Raw genomic sequence first — 18,612 nt, forward strand, 5'->3', positions numbered from 1 at the left:
GGGAGGCTGAATGTATGCCATTTTGGATGCTATCCCATCCTGCCAGCCATTGCCATCAGGTATTAAGGCATACTTGCCAATTATGTAAGATATGAACTGGACTGTGCATGTTTTTATATTTGTTTGGACTTACAAACAAAATGGACTTACAATTAGCCTCTTGGAACATAAACTGTTTGTAAGCAGAGAACTGTATACATTCCTTCAGTAAGTAATATATGATTTAAGCTTAGAACATGGTGATCAGAAAATATTGTTTACAATAATGAAAGTAATTTATTTAAAATAGTAACTTCAGGAAAGTAGATTTTGCCACAGCAGAGCAGTTCTCTACACAAGAGACACACAGAATAGGTCTCTATAAACCTTCGATATGGATCCAGTGCAATGCTTTCAATTACTTGACAAAAACAAAGAGATCCATTTGTTGATTAATGTTTTGGGAAAATTGGGGAAATAAGATCATCATTCCATTCATGGTCCAATTTTACACATATGAATTGCATATGACACTGAAACATAAACCTATTCATAACAACTCCAATGTGTGCATGTCCAACCCCCTTAATAATAGCTCCTGTGAATCAAGTAGGGAATAATTTATCCTATGTAGTCATAACCTATGTCACCAACCAACTTGTTTCAGAAAACTATTTCTGCAATTGGTGCTTTAGCCATAAGACTTGTATGGAATATTTAGAATTGTTATCAATGCTCTCAAGAGCACAGTCTGCTGATGGAATAAGCAGGGTTCAGCTTGAGAGGCTGCACAGGTCCTGTATGGCTTTTATTTGGTAGGAATGTGGTATGAGTTTGCTTACTCTGTACCCAAGAGAGCTTCCACCAGTATTTGTGTAGTTGATTTATACTTACCAACTTTATAATGGATGCAGCCTTCCAAATCACCTACAGTGATCCAGCCTTGTTTCTTTTCTACTTCTGGATCATTGTGCAATATTCTGTTTCTTAACCATGAAAGGTAGTAAACTCGAAGCTTGTTCTTCTTTCCTGTTGAAATATGGAGCTCATTTTTTCTACATAGACTACAGTATGCACAGACTTCACTAACTATAGACAATATTTTAATTCATTTACTTTTTCCTGTTTCATTGTCCTGTTCAAGCAAGTTAATTTGAGGGATATTTTCCCCAGATAAACAGAGGATGGGAGATTACCCACATGTATTCCAAATGGCTGCTTTTCACAAAAAGACCAGACGACAATGGTTTTCTATGAATGTGAGCACTGGGACCTGAAGGGATTAGCCCTCTTGCTTGCAAACATGGTGGAGTCTTTTAAAGGACACTAGTTCACAACTTCACTTTCTAATCTTTTTTGGAAATTGCCTATTAACCATCTTAAAGCTACTAGTGACCTTTGGAATGACAAAATTGAAAAGCCTTCATTGGTTGAGTTTATCTTCAACTCTGAACAAACAAAAAAATTAATTCTAAACTTAAGAATTTAAAGAATTTGAAATAAACAGAAAAAGTTAGATATAACATTAATCTAAGAAAGTTATAAAATGGATTAACTGGTCAAGATACATTTGGAAAACGGACTTTCACTGTAAGATTTTGGAATTAATTATAAAAAATAAATAGCTTCTCTTAGGAAACAGATTTATTTCGGCTGTCCTAGTTATTGTAAGCCATAACAAAGATAATTTACTTTAAAATTTTAGAATTTGGACACTAGAGGGAACTAAAGATTCTAAGCAGAAGGAAAAAAATACAACCCTGTTCTTGATGTCAGTTAATATTGGGACTTACGGAATTCATATCTGTATCTATATCTATACCTATACCTATCTATCTATACACACACACACACTCATTTATTCAGAAATATTAAAGGAGATCTTTGAAAAACGGAACCTAATGAAATCTGCTTGTGTAGATCCAAGAAAAGTTGATGAGATTAAGGAAGACAGATGTGGAACAAATTTTATCTGACTAGACAGAGAAGGTGAAACTATGCATGATGGGTCAAGAGAATGATTTGGAAAAGGATGCGTTACTGGATATATAAAAGACATTGGCTGATGTTTTAAAAAATAAAAGGGAAATACAAGTGAGAAGCTAAGAGAATGACTTAGAAAATGTTTCCTTATTGCATTTACAAAGGAGACTTGATAAAGCATTGAAGAAATATGTGCAAATGAATAAAGAATTGAAGAGAAATAAAATCTTTCTATGGTATTTGATTGGATTAAGGATTAAGACTGTTAGAAGCAAAAGGAGGGAATATAAAGTTGGTTTATTTTATCAAAGTTAAAATAAGACATTTTCTGTTAACTTTTACGATTTTTTTGCTGACACCAGAGTTGAAAAACTGATGTTTTATGAATTTGCTTATAGATAAGGAATGGGATGGGGGATGGACATATTTATTAGTAACCTTATGAGAGTTAAGAGTTACTAAATTTGTTTACGCTTGTGATGAAAATTGAAAGTCATTTCTTTATATATTTATTTTCTTTTTTTACTATATCCTTTCTTTTCCTTTTATTTCTTTTTCTTTGTTCCTGCATCTTTCATTTTTTCCTCCTCTCTTTATCTAAGTTTAGCTTGTATTCATTTTTATATTGTAATCAGAATTCTTAATACAAATTATATATAAAAATCGTCACTCTTCTGATCCAGCTAGCATGGCCAATAGCCAGGATCCTGACAGCACCATTTGTTTATTACTGGTTTAGTGGACAAAAATTAAAGATGATTATATATTGCTTCGTGATTATGAATATATCATCAACTTTATGAGTATGTAAAGTTAGCAAGAGAGGGAACAAAGAGAATTTTCAGTGAAGTACACACAGCTCAAATGGATTAGTAGTCTAGGATCTCCTTTAGTCTAGGCATGCTCTAAGATCCCACTTAGACATGTCAGAAAGATGAAAATCTGGCAAAACAACTGAAGAAAAAGATCTATTGGATTCAGAATCTTTCAGGACTCTGGAGAGAGCTCAGAAAAGAGACAATCCAATCTGGCATGTACTGAAACCAAACTATCCACTAGACTGAAACCTTAAAGAATCAAGGTTACCATTAGAAGGTGTTCTGACCAAACTAAATCAGCAAACCAATCTGAGCAGGTCCCTCTGAACTGATCAAAGGATTTCACAGATCTCTGTGTCAGCATATACTACTTTTGAACATAAATAAGGCAGTTCATGCATTCATGTGAGCCATTTGCAATGATTTAGCATGTCATGTGAATATACTTTGCCTGTTTTCTTCTTAATGAAATAAAAAAATACTATATTTGTTTGTTTCTGTAGTTTATGGGACACTGTACATCTACTGCTTCCATCTGACAATGGCTTGATTTTCCTATACATCTTCTGGGTATGGAGCAGATTGAAGGATACACAGGGTAGTACTAGTGAAACTGGTCTCCTGTTCTTGTTTGAATGAAAGGGCAATTTGAGCCTAAACTTATGTTAGTCATTGCTAACACAGAATGATCCAATCCCAATCTTACTGACATCTTTATGAAAACTTGCAAAATATATCTTGGCTTTCACTACAGATGGAATTACAAGTTTGGAAGACACCAGGAGGATAATGGAAGCATGATGTGATTTTGCGATTATACCTGAGATAGTTACAAGGACGTTGAGGCCTTCTAACACATCCATTTGTTGGAACCGTCTCCGATTGATCAGATTGTATACTTTTCCTTGTCCACTCCGATCCAACAGCATAAGCCCATTCTCAGTTCCTACCAGCAAGTTTACACCTACATAAGGGAAAGAAGGAGATGAAACAAAAATTGGGGTCACTGTGCATCAACAATGACAAAATAAGAGCGTTAAAGTACAACTGCAACACTGCAGTTAACTAGTGAATCAATTATTTTTATAAAAGTAATATTTAGGAAACATTTTTATTGTTTATATAAAGTCCATGACCATATATGGAACTATTCATTGCCCCATGAGGCAAAATGTGGGAAGAGTCTCTCTTCAAGATAGTTTTTGCAATCCGGAGTTTTATATGATTGGTATTAAAAAAATAGTATAATCAGAAATATCTTTTAACCATCTTATTCATTTGAACCAAGGGCCTCACTATTGGCTATATACTTCATTTGCTTAGGGAGAGAAATTAGGAAAGCTTTGGTCCTCCAATCCTCCTTTATTTCATTCAATTTGGCCTATGATCAAGAATAAAAGAAAGTCATATAAGCATATCTGAAAGATAAGACCTGTACCTTCTCTGCCCTGAGTTGGGAATCCTTTCCAAGAGATTCATTGATTATATGTGTGCCTTTAACTCAGTTTTGATGCCATTGTTCAATGGCTAAATGATCTCTAGATATCTGGCCATAGGCTTAGCCACTCTAGTAATTACTCAAACACAATTTAATTTAATTCATAATTTTATTCATCATTCATGGATTTTTCTATGCTTGAAATCTACTATTTTCACCTTCTAGATGCACTTCCTGAATGGACCTGAGTTTTATTTGAAAAGCACAGAAGAATCTGAATTCTAATGATGTTATTGAAAGAAGCGATTTCTGATTTTCCCATAAAAATCATGGAAGATGAAATGTACGGGATGCTACACATTATGTAGCTGAGAAGGAAGCAAAATTATAAGCAAAAGAAGTCAAACAAAAGCGCTGTCATATGAACTGTGTGGTAAAAGTATATATGTGAGGCAGAACATGGGTAGAATGGAACTTCTTAGGTTCTCCTGTTATATGCAAAAGATGTCAGAAAAAAAATGCATGTATATAGAGATCTTCCATTTGAGGATAAGAAGAGCTAACCGAACTTGCTATATAGCATAGGCACATTTGTTACCCTAGATGGGGATCTTCAGTGACTGACTAACTTGATAGCAGGCTAAGCAAGAAGCTGGTTTAGAAACCACCTTCATGTAACTGCTAACCAAAGACAACTCAGCTATTTCAGGGAGAGAATATCTGAATTTGTCTTACACCTAACTGCATACTCTTATACTGATTTTACTACTTCAAGCTGCCATGCTCTTTTCTGATAGAGAATATCAGCCTTGAAATGAGCAGTCCATGGTGCTCTCTGAGCTTGTTTTTTTTTCTTGCAGACATTTCATTACCAAAACTAGATAACATCGTCAGTGCAGTTAGGGTAATGAAATGTCTGCAAGAAAACAACCAAGCTCAGAGAGCACCAAGGCCCCCTCATCCTCTTTTCTTTCTAATATTTTCTTCTTAACCTGATGACTACTATTTCCACATTAAAATCTCTATGGGGCATATAGTTATAGTCATTGCTGTAGAAAGAGGCTAGAATTTTGAACAGACTGCTGTATTAAACTATTTTCATTGTAATTGTAATTATTGCAGCTCTTGCCAATTTTAGGAAATTCTACTTTAATATAAATTATATTAAATACATGATCCGCAAAGTATTCCAACTGCAATACCAGTAAAACCATAAAAACAGCTTCTGCTTAGACTTGATGGACACAGATGGTCATGGCTGACTTAACGTCTTAACATTTGCATGTCCATTTCCACGTATCCAGTCCCAGAACTGCAATAGAAACACTGGGCTAAATTCTATTATCTTCTGAACATAAGTATTTTTTCTTCTTCTCACCCTCTTTTAATCATGCAGACTTTGTTTCAACTATTTACATGAACAATAAAATGTATACCCCATAAAGCAGCACACAGGATTTCTGAATTGAAGCGTTTCTTGTACTTTCGGATCTCTGGGGTGTCACTATGAGGACGGATGTTGGTGGGGTTCACATTTACTACAGAAATTTTTCTTGCTTCATTAAGTTTGGCCTGTTCTTGCCTCAGCAGCTCACTGGTAAATAATGCTGAAAAAGGGGAAAAAAACAAGCACAGTAGTAGCTTTGTTAAATATGTGACTGAGGGATTTCATCAAATTTTAATTGTACGATTGTGTAATGATCTAGGAATGCAACATAGCATCCAATATGGTACCTGGACCTCTCGTCCCAACTATTTACATTTTAATAAATTCTCTCTAACTTAAAAATGGAAAGCTGGTATCCTACAAACCAAAGGCCAAGCCTCACCAAATATGCCCCCATAAGCCTTCTTGAACATTAAGAATAAGGGGAAGATGCAGCTTAAACCTTTGTTTCAACACTGGCCCAGACTGAAATAGGTAAAAGACAAAGGGCATCTGGTTTGCTTATTTTATGAAGCAAATTATTTTATAAATTTATATGAAGCTTTAATCACGAAGTGACTCCAGGCAGTTTATGCAAGAAGATTAAGTCATCAAGTAAGAATAATAACAAAAAATAACAAAAAATAGAATCAGCAGAATAATATATTACAGACATCTAGGAGGATCAGCCCAACACAAGCATATTTCCCATCAATTACCATTAGGGATCTGATACCACTCTACTCCAAGGTCTATTGAAAGAACCAGTTTTTATGGTTTTATAGAAGCCTAACAGGGTTGGAGCTATATGGACACCAAGGGGTACATTATTCCACAGAGAAGTTGCAGCTACCAAGAAGATGTGTCTTCTGGATCTCATAAGTTGGTTTTTGGTTGAAATTTGGTTGAGATTCAAAGTGATATTTGAAAGGCTGCCACAAGGAAGAGGGAGCCAATTTATTTACCAAATTTATATGTAGGCAGGACAAGAAACAAGGGATAGAAACTAACCAAGGAGAGAAGCAACCTAGAACTAAGGAGAACATTCCTAACAGTGAGAACAGTTAACCAGTGGAACAAATTGCCTTTGGAGGTTGTGAGTGCCCCATCACTGGAGGCTTTTAAGAAGAGACTGGACAGCCATTTATCAGAAATAGCATAGGTGTCCTGTGAGAGCAAGGTGTTGGACTAGATGACCTCCAAAGTCCCTTCTAACTCTGTTACTGTTACACTAGGTGTTCTTTCTATATGTCCTTCCTATTGCTATCCATGTATTTCATGCCATATGCTAAATAAATTCACCTGTAGCAGTGGATTCTTCATCATCATCTTCATCTTCATCAGTCGGAGAGGTCTGATACACTCTGGTGTCCACAAATGGGGCGAAAGAAGCTTTTGTACTACTCCCCATGCCATACTATAAAGGGAAGAACATAGAAATGATTCATGAGGTTGTCATCATCACCCAAATCATCCATAGTATCCCTGTGTAACAATGATGTCTATGCACAGATGAGCAGATCTTGGTTGCTTATTGGTTTTATTGGCTTATTAATTCACTCCTGCAGCATCTAGTGGTGATTATAGGTGTAAATGACTCTTTTTGGCTCATATAGCAGAGAGAGCTAGCATTTTTTTCTACACCAAAGCTTCATTATCAAATAAGCATCACTGAGACTGTCTCTTTTGAGATGCAAAATAATCCTTTCCAACAGAGCCATCTGATATATTCAGTTGCATTTCATCAAGTGATGAAAAAGCCACAACTGCTATGTATGTGTGAACTCTTGTATATGGAACCTGGAAGAGCTTCATTCAAAACCCAGGGCAGGTACAATTTTGCAAAACCAGTTTAGATAAGGAACTGGTCTAGCATTGTATGTTTCTGTGTATCTTTGAGTTGGTATTGATTCCCGAGAACTGCCTGGACAAGACCTTGCATTTTCTTGGCAAGATTTATCAGAATTGGTTTGCCATTGCCTTTTTCCTAGGGCTGAGAAAGAGTGACTGGCCAAAGGTCACCCAGTTGGCTTCATATCTAAGGCAGGACTAGAACTCACAGTCTCCTGGTTTCTAGCCTAGTGCCTTAATTACTACACCAAGCTGGCATTATACTAAGCTAGCACAATTTACATAACCCAAATATTTCCAGCTAGCATTGATGATCCAGTCGATCCCTACATTTTTATGCAAAAGCAACATCAAAACCAGAGGGTTCAAAAATTCTGAAACATACCTTCTAATCGCACCTACAGGCTACTTGGTGATACAGTGGAATGTTTAGTTATACAGACAGACAGCTGCAAATTTCCTAAAAGATGAATGGGACAGTATTCTGCCCTCTTTCTGTACCAGTGTCCATAATGACATTTTAAAACTTTTTCCTAATTAATACATCACCTAATTCTCTTCCTTTCCCAAGTCCCAGAAAACAAGTGAACCATCCTAAGTGACTCCCAAGAAGGTATGAATTCTGTTGGGTTTAATTTCTTTGTTTTCCAATATTAAGTTGCCTAAAACAAATGTGTGAAACTGAGGTTACTTTAAAAAAAAAAAGGGTACAGATTGTACAGACGTACAATAATTTTTTTAATGATGGTTTGAAGCTATGACGACACTGAAAAACGTGACTTATGATCAAGCCACATCAATAGGGAAGCCAGCAGGGAAGATCGCAAATCATGTAATGTCTCATTTAATGACTGCAGCAAAAAAGGCAGTAAAACTGAGTGCGGTCATATGATGCCTCGGTTAACAACCAGGCCACTCAATGACAAATTTTCCAGTCCTAATTGTGGTTGTAAGTTGAGGAATACCTGTATTTATTCATTTTTTTGGGAGGGGTGAGGATCTGTATGTAGGAAATCAAGGAAAAAGAATTCTAAGTATTTGGATAATTTTCTGGGTCCTCATTTTACCAACCTCGGAAGGATGGAAGGCTGAGTCAACCTTGAGCCAGTCAGGATCGAACTGCCGAACTGCAGGCAGCTGGCAGAGGTAGTTTGCAGTACTGCCTTCTAACCACTGCACCACCATGGTTCATAGGTAAGATTTCCTTGTGAAGGAAAATACCAAATCTGGGAACTGGGCAAGATCAAGGAGGCAAGAACTGCACAGACTTCAGTAAAGTGTCTTTAAACCAGTGTTTCTCAACCTTGACAATTTTAAGGCATGTGGACTTCAACTCCCAGAATTCCACAGCCAGCATTGCTGGCTGTGGAATTCTGGGAGTTGAAGTCCACATGCCTTAAAATTGTCAAGGTTGAGAAACACTGCTTTAAACGATAGTCTTGGGGAAACTGCCAAAGGAATTTCCAACCCACATGGATACAGTGACTTCACGAAGGTGGAGTCTCTTTGAGTGATCTGAAATCCCTTTCTTCCCAAGTTTTTTGGCATCCGAGCTAAACTGCCATTTATGAGCTTAGCTATAAATGGACTTCCTTGCTGTCCTTCCTTGGCTGTTAGCTTATTCTCCCTTCTATTTTTTTTTTTTTTATCCAGCCTCTCTACAATCTCACTGCTACATTCTTTTCGATAGCTGCAAAGCATATGCAGGGGCTAAGCTCTTGGGGTCTTTTTTTTCTGTGTACTGTTTATCCAGGGCCTATTATATTTATGACCTCTATTAGGAGCCATAATAATAATAAGCAGCAGCAAGGGGGGAGGGAGAGGAATACCTTTCATCAGGGCTATTTGATTCCTTTTCTTGGAATGTATTTCAAAAAACCACTGCAGCCCAGCACCGTGCCTGCAATCCAGGATAAAAGCCATATGGGTAGTCCCCGACTTAAAAACCATTTGTTTAGAATTTACAATGGCACAGAATTTTTTTTTTACTTATGACAGTCGCAGCTTCCCCAGAGTCATGTGATCAAAATCCAGGTATTTGCAAAGTATTTACAATGGTTGCAGCGTTCCAGAGTCATGGGATTTGCAGCATTCGAATTGAAATTTGCCTAATGATTTGCTTAACAACCATGGCAAAAATAGGAAAATCAGGTGCAATTTACTTAGCAATGATCTTGTCTAGCAATGGAAATTCTAGTCCAAAATGGGGTCAAAGGTCCAGGTCTATCTGTAAACAGAGGGCTGTTACACTGGGTAACTAACTATTAGCCTGCTGCTTCAAAGTATAACGCAAATCATAGCAGAGCCTGTTAAAATGCAGTCAGGCTGAATTTGGAGGCTACCATCTAAATTTCCAGAAAAAGGCATCATTACCTCTTGGCAGAGTAAGAAATCGATTAAGCAAAAGGGAATAAGCATTTAACCAAATGTTTTATCCCAACACCTAGATATTACTAACAGTTAACTGTAGGTGGTTTCAAAATTTGATCCCATCACAACTTAATGTCAGTTCTACAATTGTATAAACTACATAGAAATATGCAATTTCTCTTTATTTGGTTACTTATTCTGCATTTGTTGCACTCAGGAAACTTATTCCCTAGTCACATCCTGGTTTGGTTATTGCAACATACTTTACACAAGCTGCCCTTGATGATCTTCTAGAAATTACAGCTTGTTCAAATGTAATTTTGAGGCCCTTATGATCTGCCCATGTTCTACCACTGCTTTGTGAACAACACTAGCTTCCCATTTCTTTCCAGGTGCAATTGAAGGTGCTGGTTATTACCTTTAAAGCCTAGGTTATTTGTGGCCCACTAGGTTATTTGTGGCCCACTTCTCCTCTAAGGCACCTTCCATTCCACTAGGTCTGTAGAATGGGCGCACTCCAGGTCCCTTCCCTTAAATGTTACTGCTTAGTGACACCTAGACAGTGTGCCTTCTTAGCAACTGCCCTACAATTTGGAACACACTTTGCCATGAGATCTGTCAGGCTACTCTCCTCCTGACCTTCCAAAAAGCTGTTTTGGTTTTTCCCGCAAGCTTTGGAGTAGTGAGTTTGGAGCCTATGGAAGCTCTACATTTCATTTGGGAATATGTTGTGCTTGAACGCTCTGGGAAAGAGTTTCCCAATCTTTCCAGCTTTGCGGACTGGTCGATGGGGAGGGGATGGTTCAGTGCAAGTGGCCCGCTGCTAGTGCAAGTGGGGATGAGCACGCACATGTGTGCTCACCTGCCACACTTGCATGTTTTCCACGGCCCAGTTGGGAACAGCTCAAGACCTAGTAATGGGCCGTGGCCGGGGGATGGGGACCCCTGTCTGGGAGGTTTTTGTTGGCTTTTATGCTTTCTATTGTTTTATTTTTTTTTGTGAGCCACCCAGGATTACGTTACATAAAATGGGCAGCTGCACAAATCTTATTTAGAAATCAATCAATCAAAAAAATTAAAATCTGGGGTTTTGTGAAAAAAATGAGACTGGTCAATGAAACTCTGTCCCTATTTTCTGAAAACTCTGCTTCACGACTGTAATGGCTATAAATGTTGCAAGAACTGCAGTTCTGTGTTGTGTAACTATAAGGCACTGCACATCAGTATTTCTAACATGCAGCAATGATTGTTGAGGATCTTGCAGATTTGGAATTTCTCCAAAATGCTGCTGAGTGCCATAGTAGCACAATCAGTAATGAGAAGGCTTGAGCAAAAGTAGTAATGATCGTCTTTTCTATAATATACTTCCTGTTTCATTTGGGGTTTTATAGCTACCAACATATGGAACGTTTATATCTTGGGAGCATTCTCGCTTCTTTCTCATCCCTTTGTAACAAGAGAGGAAGTACTGCAGAGATTCTGCTTGTCATCCTAATATAGAATGCAATTAAGAAAAGAACAGGAAAGCTTCCCCACTCAAGAGTGCTTCTATAAAACAGAATGCTACAAAGCAAAACAAAGGGAAAGAGACAAGTGTCTAAAACCCAAAGGGCCTCTGCTACCTACTTCAGCCACAGGCTCCATCTCCTGCCCATGAGTGGAGACTCGCCCCAAACCCTCAGTCGGCGTGCCCGCAGGTGAATGGCTGTGTTGCACTAGATCGGGAAGGTTGACATGGCCAGCAAAGCCATTGCTGGCTGGGTGGCCTGAGCGCTTGTGGTCACCAGAAGTCTGCAGAGACACAAGTTATATGGAAAAGAAGAGGAGGAGGAATTGCAGAAGGAAACAAAAACACAAACCCAAGGTTGCCGCATCAACCCACACTCTTAAGCAAGCACAGAAACAAGACCCTGGGTTGCCCAGCTTCTTGATGTACAACATGCAGCAAGAGGCAACTATTGACAGCGGTGACATTAAGAGGGCATGCAACACAAAATGAATTTACTGGCCACCGAGTTGGGGGCAGCATGCTTCTATGTCAGAAGAAAGGTGATTAAAAAACAGTGAATCTAGAAATGCTAGAAATTTACACCAATGGGAAATGCTACCGAGTACGTGGCAAGATGCAGAAGAGATATTATAAGGGCAGTGGAATCAACATGGTTCTCATGTTTAAAGCAGGTATCTGGGAACCGTCAATGTGTAAATGCCTACAGGTTGCTTGGCAACTGACAACCAGAGTAGAGGTATTGACAGTAGGATATAGAGCTATCAAAGAAATGATTAGGACAAACAGAACAGCTTAAGGATCCCAGGATTCTTGTACCAGTAGGACTGGGCCCTGATAGCATGGTTATGGGAAATGTAGCCTAACGTGATCCTTGCCCTCATTGCAAATTCACTGGATGTCTTTACTGGCTCAGATATAATTTTAGGAATAAACTGGTGGGATAAAGGGAAAAAATGTGGGTCTGAATGTAATTTCATCCTAATGTGCTTGCCATCTTCTATAATATAATTATGTATTATGGAATATGGAATAGAATGTGTTGATTTTATTAAAAAGCATAATAAAATGTGCCTGACATAATTGTTTTATCCTCATTCCTTATCTTTGTGTGGCAATGTTCAGCTCTGACAATGCTTAACAGCACAGACCAACTATCCCATGAGAAATACAGTAATATCCAATACCTGCTGCATTCCCAGATATGTAATATTAAAATTTCCTTTAGAGACTCTTTCTCCAATTAGCTGTCCTCCCGAGGAAACTAGTCTTAAAATCCATAATAACTCAGCCTGTTTGGCCTGTGATGACCAGATTATGAGAATTTAAGACAACCCCAGAAACTGAGCCAACTGGAAAAAACTACTTTAAAGGGACCTTAGGAGGAAATGCATGTCTCTATTTTCACTAAATAACTGCATTTTCCCTTTCTGCATGTCAACATGGGCATCATCAATCCATGATTCAATCTCTTCCCGGGACTGGTAGCGAGGTGGTGGGGGGGGGGTTCAAAATCTCCCAATTTCCTCCCTAAAAATGGATCAAAATGCTTTCTTTGCACAGTCTGGTGATCATACTAATCCAAAAAAATGATCACTCCTGGCTTTATGTGTGGCATAAATCCAATCACACACACACAGATATACACACACACATACAAACCCAATAGAAAGGTAGGAAAAAAACTAAGCTGACATCTGCTGTCTGATAAGTTATCTTTGGTTCCTTCTAGTTGCTCAGAAGCAGGTGGGAAGCTCTAAGTTAGTGCAATACTCATGCAGATCTGGGCTGGGATGTTGTCTCGAATTTTATATCCCTTCTGCTATACAGTTTCACCCATGCCCAGATCCAATGAGTAAATGACTGATAAAACCTTTTCTTACATGTACTGTACTTAGTGGATTGGTTTGGAAATAAATATTCTGGTTTAATAAATTTCAGAACCAGAGTTCTGCAGAACTATTAAATGAGCTGTACTGAACTGGGCTTGGATCCTCTCTCCTCTCCTGATGTCCAGAGGTCTGTGCTTGTACTTAAGACCTATTAGACTGTGTTTTAACAGAGAAACTAGGGATCAGCCCAATGCATGATATGAAACCAGGCTTTTGAGCACGTTAACAAAAGGCACCATTTTCTCAAACAGAGAACTGTTTGAATTAATTCTGATTTAGCTACCAAGATTAGCACGTAAAGAGAAAAAAGCTTATGTGGGACCCCAGTGGGATGGACTCTGGTAGCTGATAAGGTTGTTTGGGGAAAATATGCTCTATTCTGGCAGGATCACTGCATCCAAACCAGCAATTTGGATTTAGATGCTGGCATAGGGCAGTTATTTATTTATTTATTTATTTATTGTATATCATATATGAACTAGCAATATACATATTAACTTTTCACCTAGATTAATAAAACACAATAAAATATAAATATTGAAAAGATCTATGTTCAAATACCGTTGTCTAGGCCAGGGGTCTTCAAAGGTGGCCCTTTTATGACTTGTGGACTTCAACTCCCAGAATTCCTCAGCCAACATGAAGTCCACAAGTCATAAAAGGGCCAAGTTTGAAGACCCCTGGCCTAGGCCATCTAACCATTGAAGCGCAGCATCGTTTACATTTTAAAAAAATCAGATATTGGACCAATATAGGCCCTCAGCTAATAGTCAATCACAATGTAATCTTAGAGTTTGACGTCAGACCCCACAATCACACTGAGGGGAGGATACCATGCTCCATTTATATAGAGAATCCTGGCAGAGGTGCAAATCCTATTCAGGATTCTCCATTGTTGACGTGATAGTTCCACATCTGGCAGCTTTTTTGTGGCATCATTTATATATCTATAGCCACATAGGGCAGTTATTGGCATTTTGCCTACTACCTTAAAAATGGCATGGTAATTACAAAAAAACCCTATACAAAGTAGCATTTTATTTTAACCACAGTCAAAGAATTACATGGTTTTGGCTTGTAATGGTCTTGGCCTACCTTTATTCACTCACTCAGGTCCACCCTAAAAAGAAGGCGGGCCCTGGACAACAAATATCACTGTATTTTAACCTCATCAGATCAGTTCCTAATCAAATGCACACTTGACCTACATTAACTGGGATTGCTTCCCATTGATTTAATAACTTCTCCTTTCAGTCCTCTTCATTCCAGTTGGCAACCTTGCTATGTGTATATGTGTAACCAAGGCATTCAGAGTTATGTCCAGCTCTGGGGCATCATATTGTGTTATCTCTGTACTAATACTTGTGTTAAAAAACATGCACACATAAACACACAAACAGTCACTAGTTTTTCACATGGCCACCAACAGCAGAAGGTGTAGGTAGCCCAAGCCCTCTGGAATCTATAATCTGGAATTCACCAAAACCGCTGGCCATTTTCCCCAAGCTGATTCTTTTTCACAGTGGCTACTTTAGGTTGAGGTGCAGGAGCAGTTTTGGGTTTTCCCTGCACAGATTAGTAAGATTATTTTTGTCCCAGCAGGCACAGAAGCTTAGTTGTGTATTATTTTTGATGAAGTTTAGGTGCCTCCATTGCAGCATCCCTTCCCTTCCTCCACTTCCATCTGTGCTTGGAGAAATGCAATCTAATCCAGCAAAAGAAAAAAGTCTGCTCTTTCTTCCAGTCTCTGCTGGCAATGAAAAAGAAAAAAAAAAGGAAAAGAAAACCAGTTGATGCCATTTTAGCTATATTACAAGTCTGGCAGAAATTGTCAGCAGTATGTTACAGCTGCAGCAACCTGCTGTTTGTGTCTAATGTGTCACTTATTAAGGGAGGGCTGTAGAACAGGGTAATGTACCTGAAAGAGATTACCCCAGGCTGAATAAACGGCATCTGCCACAATTCTTAAAACTCTCAATTTAATCAGAGGACAATGATTTATTTAGGAAAGGGAGAGAGAGAGAAAGGGAGAGAAAGAAAAAGAGAGGGAGAGAGAGAGAGAGAAAGAGAGAGAGAGAGAAACAAGGACTATACAAAGAAAGCACAAATGCAATTTTGCACATGATTTTTGCCAAATGCAAAAAAAAAAAAAAAGAGAAGAGAGAGAGAAAGAGAAAGAAAGAGAGGAAAGAAGGAGAGAAAGAAGGAAAGACGCCAGCTCACTACTTTATCCTTCCTGTTGTACTACTTTGGTACAGCCCACATTTTATGGCAACAGTTAGGAGAACCTCTCCGCTACCATCTGGATTATGTCATTATCTTAGGTTTAGTTTGCATAAGAATCATATTTTAAAGAGGGAAAAGGATGTGAAAAGTTGAAGGCTTTCATAGATATTGTTTTACAGTCTTAAAACCTGGGGTGATGCCAACAAAATCCAGAGGAGGAAAATACTAGAACTTAACATTTTCTAAAACAGTTAAGCTCTATTACTAAACTGCATTGGGGAAGGACTGTTTAAGACTTAGAAGGTGATTATTGGCCCAGTCAGAAAAACGAGACTGAAAACTTAAGATGCCTCAACTACTGTTTAGGTGTCAATTTTGCCACCTATATTTTTTCCGTCCCATTATAGATGCTCTGTTCCACGTCTGTTTGCTGCAGTTCCAGGTCACAGGGCCAAAACAGATGTTTAGACATAACCTGTGAGCCCTGGAGCATGTGCCTTCTATTACCTCTTTGAGGGATGGCAGAAGTAGGGAAAGGAGCCAGCAACTAGCTTGACAATTACATGGGACGTGTACTCTATACAGAGAAATACCCTGAGATCGTTCTAGCTCGTCACCACAATGGAAAGACAAGAATATGGCTAGAAAAAGCAAATGCTCTCACTGTACCAGAAATAAAATTAGCTGTGAACACCTCCTCCATCCCATGCTTGCTTCTAAAAAGAAACTATAGCTGGCTTCAACAATAAGCAACACTACTGTTTCCTCACAAAGGGAAGTTGTTCATTTAACATCACAGATGATTACTGGACAATGCTAGTGAACCTCATGTAAGATGTCAGGTATACTTGTGAATGATACACTGATCTCTCCCTTATTATTTGGATGGTGTCCTTTTTTCTTAAGATAGGAGTTCAGACGACGAGTCGTCTTCTTCCACTTGTACAGCAATATGGTTTAAGAAAAAAAAAAAGATAGATGACCTTTCTCCCAAGATTGTTTTCATGATATACAGATAATGTTTCGAAGGAAGAGAAAAGAGGGAGGGAATGGCACTAACTCATGAATGAAAGACAGAATGGGATAAAAGAGAGTGGATCTGAATCAAAGTGTGTCCTTATGAGACAAAAAAAGACAGAATATGGGCTGGCTCATGCCCCTAGCTAAATTATCCTGCCTTCACTTGCCTCCTACAATCTGACCTTTTGTCTTGACAATATCATCAAGCAAACCTACTATTTTCATACAAAGAGAGGAAAGCAGTATTATTTCTCCAGTAAGGAACATTTTATCAGGAAGCAGCCTAAGCAAATGATGTTTGGTGCAAATGTTTATAGCAGAGGTCCCCAGTTTTTTGGGCACCAGGGACCAGTTCCATGGAGAGAGGTTTTGTGTGCTGCCTGCAGATGGGGCTTTGCTTCTTTGTGTGGACCGGTTGCTAGCAAGCCGTGGCCTAGTACTGGTCCATGGACTGGGGGTTGGGGGCCCCTGATCTATGGAGATTCTCAATCATCCAGCTCATGGTTGTCCCAAAAGTGCTTGAAAATGTTTCATTTCTCATCAAAGAAGATAAGGAGAAGAGAAATATTTTCAAGGGAAAAAAACCCCCAAGAAAATTCAGTTGTAGAAAAGTACCTTTGGGATAATGTTTGGTGCAGTTTCTTATCATCGTGATCTACCAGATATAAGCAAAAGTTCATCTATCAATGACAGGATATTAATTATGGCACACCACAAAGGGTTCTAGCTTTGCCTCAATAACTTTTACTGAAGGCCTCCTTTATTACATTAGTGCAACTGTCTTGTCCCTATTATGTTACAAAAAACAATACAAGTGTATTTTTTATCAGTGATTTTTCTTTCCTTTTCTTCTCTGAATATAGACCAAGATATAACAATTGGTGTGATAAGAAATATAATTAATCTATTAGAATTAGGACTTCTAATAAAAAGAAGAGGGCAAATGCTCATGACAGAGACATTGATTTACTTTCTACATCTACAGTAACACCTACGATCATATGGGAAAACCTTTTGATCCAGCAAAGTACATTGATTAAGAAAGATTCTGGGCAAAGAAAAAAGATTAAGATGGAAACCGAGAAAATAGATGATGGGACATATCAGAGAGAATACTTAAAAAAGAAACATGTATTTGAATATGGTTAAAGAAATAGAAAAAATTTGAAACACACCACTCTAAGAGGGATGAAATGTATTATATACTTATTAAATGTGATTAAATTCAAGAAAAGTGTATGTATGTATGTATGTATGTATGTATGTATGTATGTAGGTCTTTGGTTGTTCGGGTTTTCTCCCGCGTAAAATTGGAAGTGTCTTGGCGACGTTTCGACGAAGTCCCATTCGTCATCTTCAGGCTGGTGTTTTCAGCTTCGTGCTTTGAGCAGCAATGTGTGGTCTTAGCTGTTTCTTCCTTTTAACTGCCAGTGGGGGTATGAACTGATTGGGTGGGAGCTTGGCTGTGTTCTGATTGGGTGGAGGTGTGTTCTGAATGGTTAGGGGCTTGGCTGTGCTCTGATTGGCTGGGGGAGTGTTCTGTTTGGTTGTGCTCAGGTTAGTCTGAGTTGCAGAGGGGTTTAAGATTTTGGGCTGCCTTGCTATTTTTTGGCTTCGCGTTCGTGGTCGTGCCTCCTCTTCATGGAGGGTGTCAGTTTGCTTCATGTATGGATTGGAGGGGTTTAAAGTGGCTAATGATGCAGCTGTGGTCTGGCTTCTGGTTTGTGGTCGTGCCTCGTCATCGGTGTGGCTTTGGGTTTGTTTTTTGCGTGGATGTGTGGTGGTGACATCCTGTGTGGTTTTTGTGAGTGTGGGTCTGGTATCATTTTTTGTGTTAGGGAGTCGTTTGTCAATAAGGGCGGGTTTCCAAATGGCTGGTAGGCGGGAGGTATCATCTCGCTTGTTCATGCTGTGTGGGCGTTTTTCTATCTCGATGGCTTCTCTGATTATTCTGTTATTAAAATGTTCACTTTTGGCAATGGTTCTGGTATTTTTAAAGTCAATTTCATGTCCTGTGGCTTTAAGGTGTTGGACCAGGGAAGATGTTGGTTCCTCTTTTTTGACTGAGTTCTTATGTTCTTTAATGCGTGCACTTATTCTTC

At 38.6% G+C, this 18,612-nt stretch overlaps 1 protein-coding gene across 6 annotated transcripts in view; it reads right to left on the reverse strand.

Moving 5' to 3' along the window:
• TNIK (TRAF2 and NCK interacting kinase) overlaps nucleotides 1-18,612 on the reverse strand; it is a 304,949-nt gene that overhangs the window by 11,460 nt on the left and 274,877 nt on the right. For 5 of the 6 annotated variants that reach the window (XM_039338043.1, XM_039338033.1, XM_039338062.1 and 2 more), the window contains 5 exons: nucleotides 11,492-11,656; nucleotides 6,947-7,061; nucleotides 5,655-5,825; nucleotides 3,601-3,744; nucleotides 874-1,008 (listed from right to left, as the gene is read on the reverse strand). In XM_039338043.1, coding sequence (XP_039193977.1) covers nucleotides 874-1,008; nucleotides 3,601-3,744; nucleotides 5,655-5,825; nucleotides 6,947-7,061; nucleotides 11,492-11,656 — 730 coding nt within the window. The remainder of the gene's footprint in view (nucleotides 1-873; nucleotides 1,009-3,600; nucleotides 3,745-5,654; nucleotides 5,826-6,946; nucleotides 7,062-11,491; nucleotides 11,657-18,612) is intronic. The other variant, XM_039338070.1, reaches the window with a different exon arrangement.

This window comes from Crotalus tigris, unplaced genomic scaffold (genome assembly GCF_016545835.1).
Source record: "Crotalus tigris isolate CLP2741 ecotype Arizona unplaced genomic scaffold, ASM1654583v1 scf7180000017549.6302385, whole genome shotgun sequence".
NCBI classification, from domain to species: Eukaryota; Metazoa; Chordata; class Lepidosauria; order Squamata; family Viperidae; genus Crotalus; species Crotalus tigris.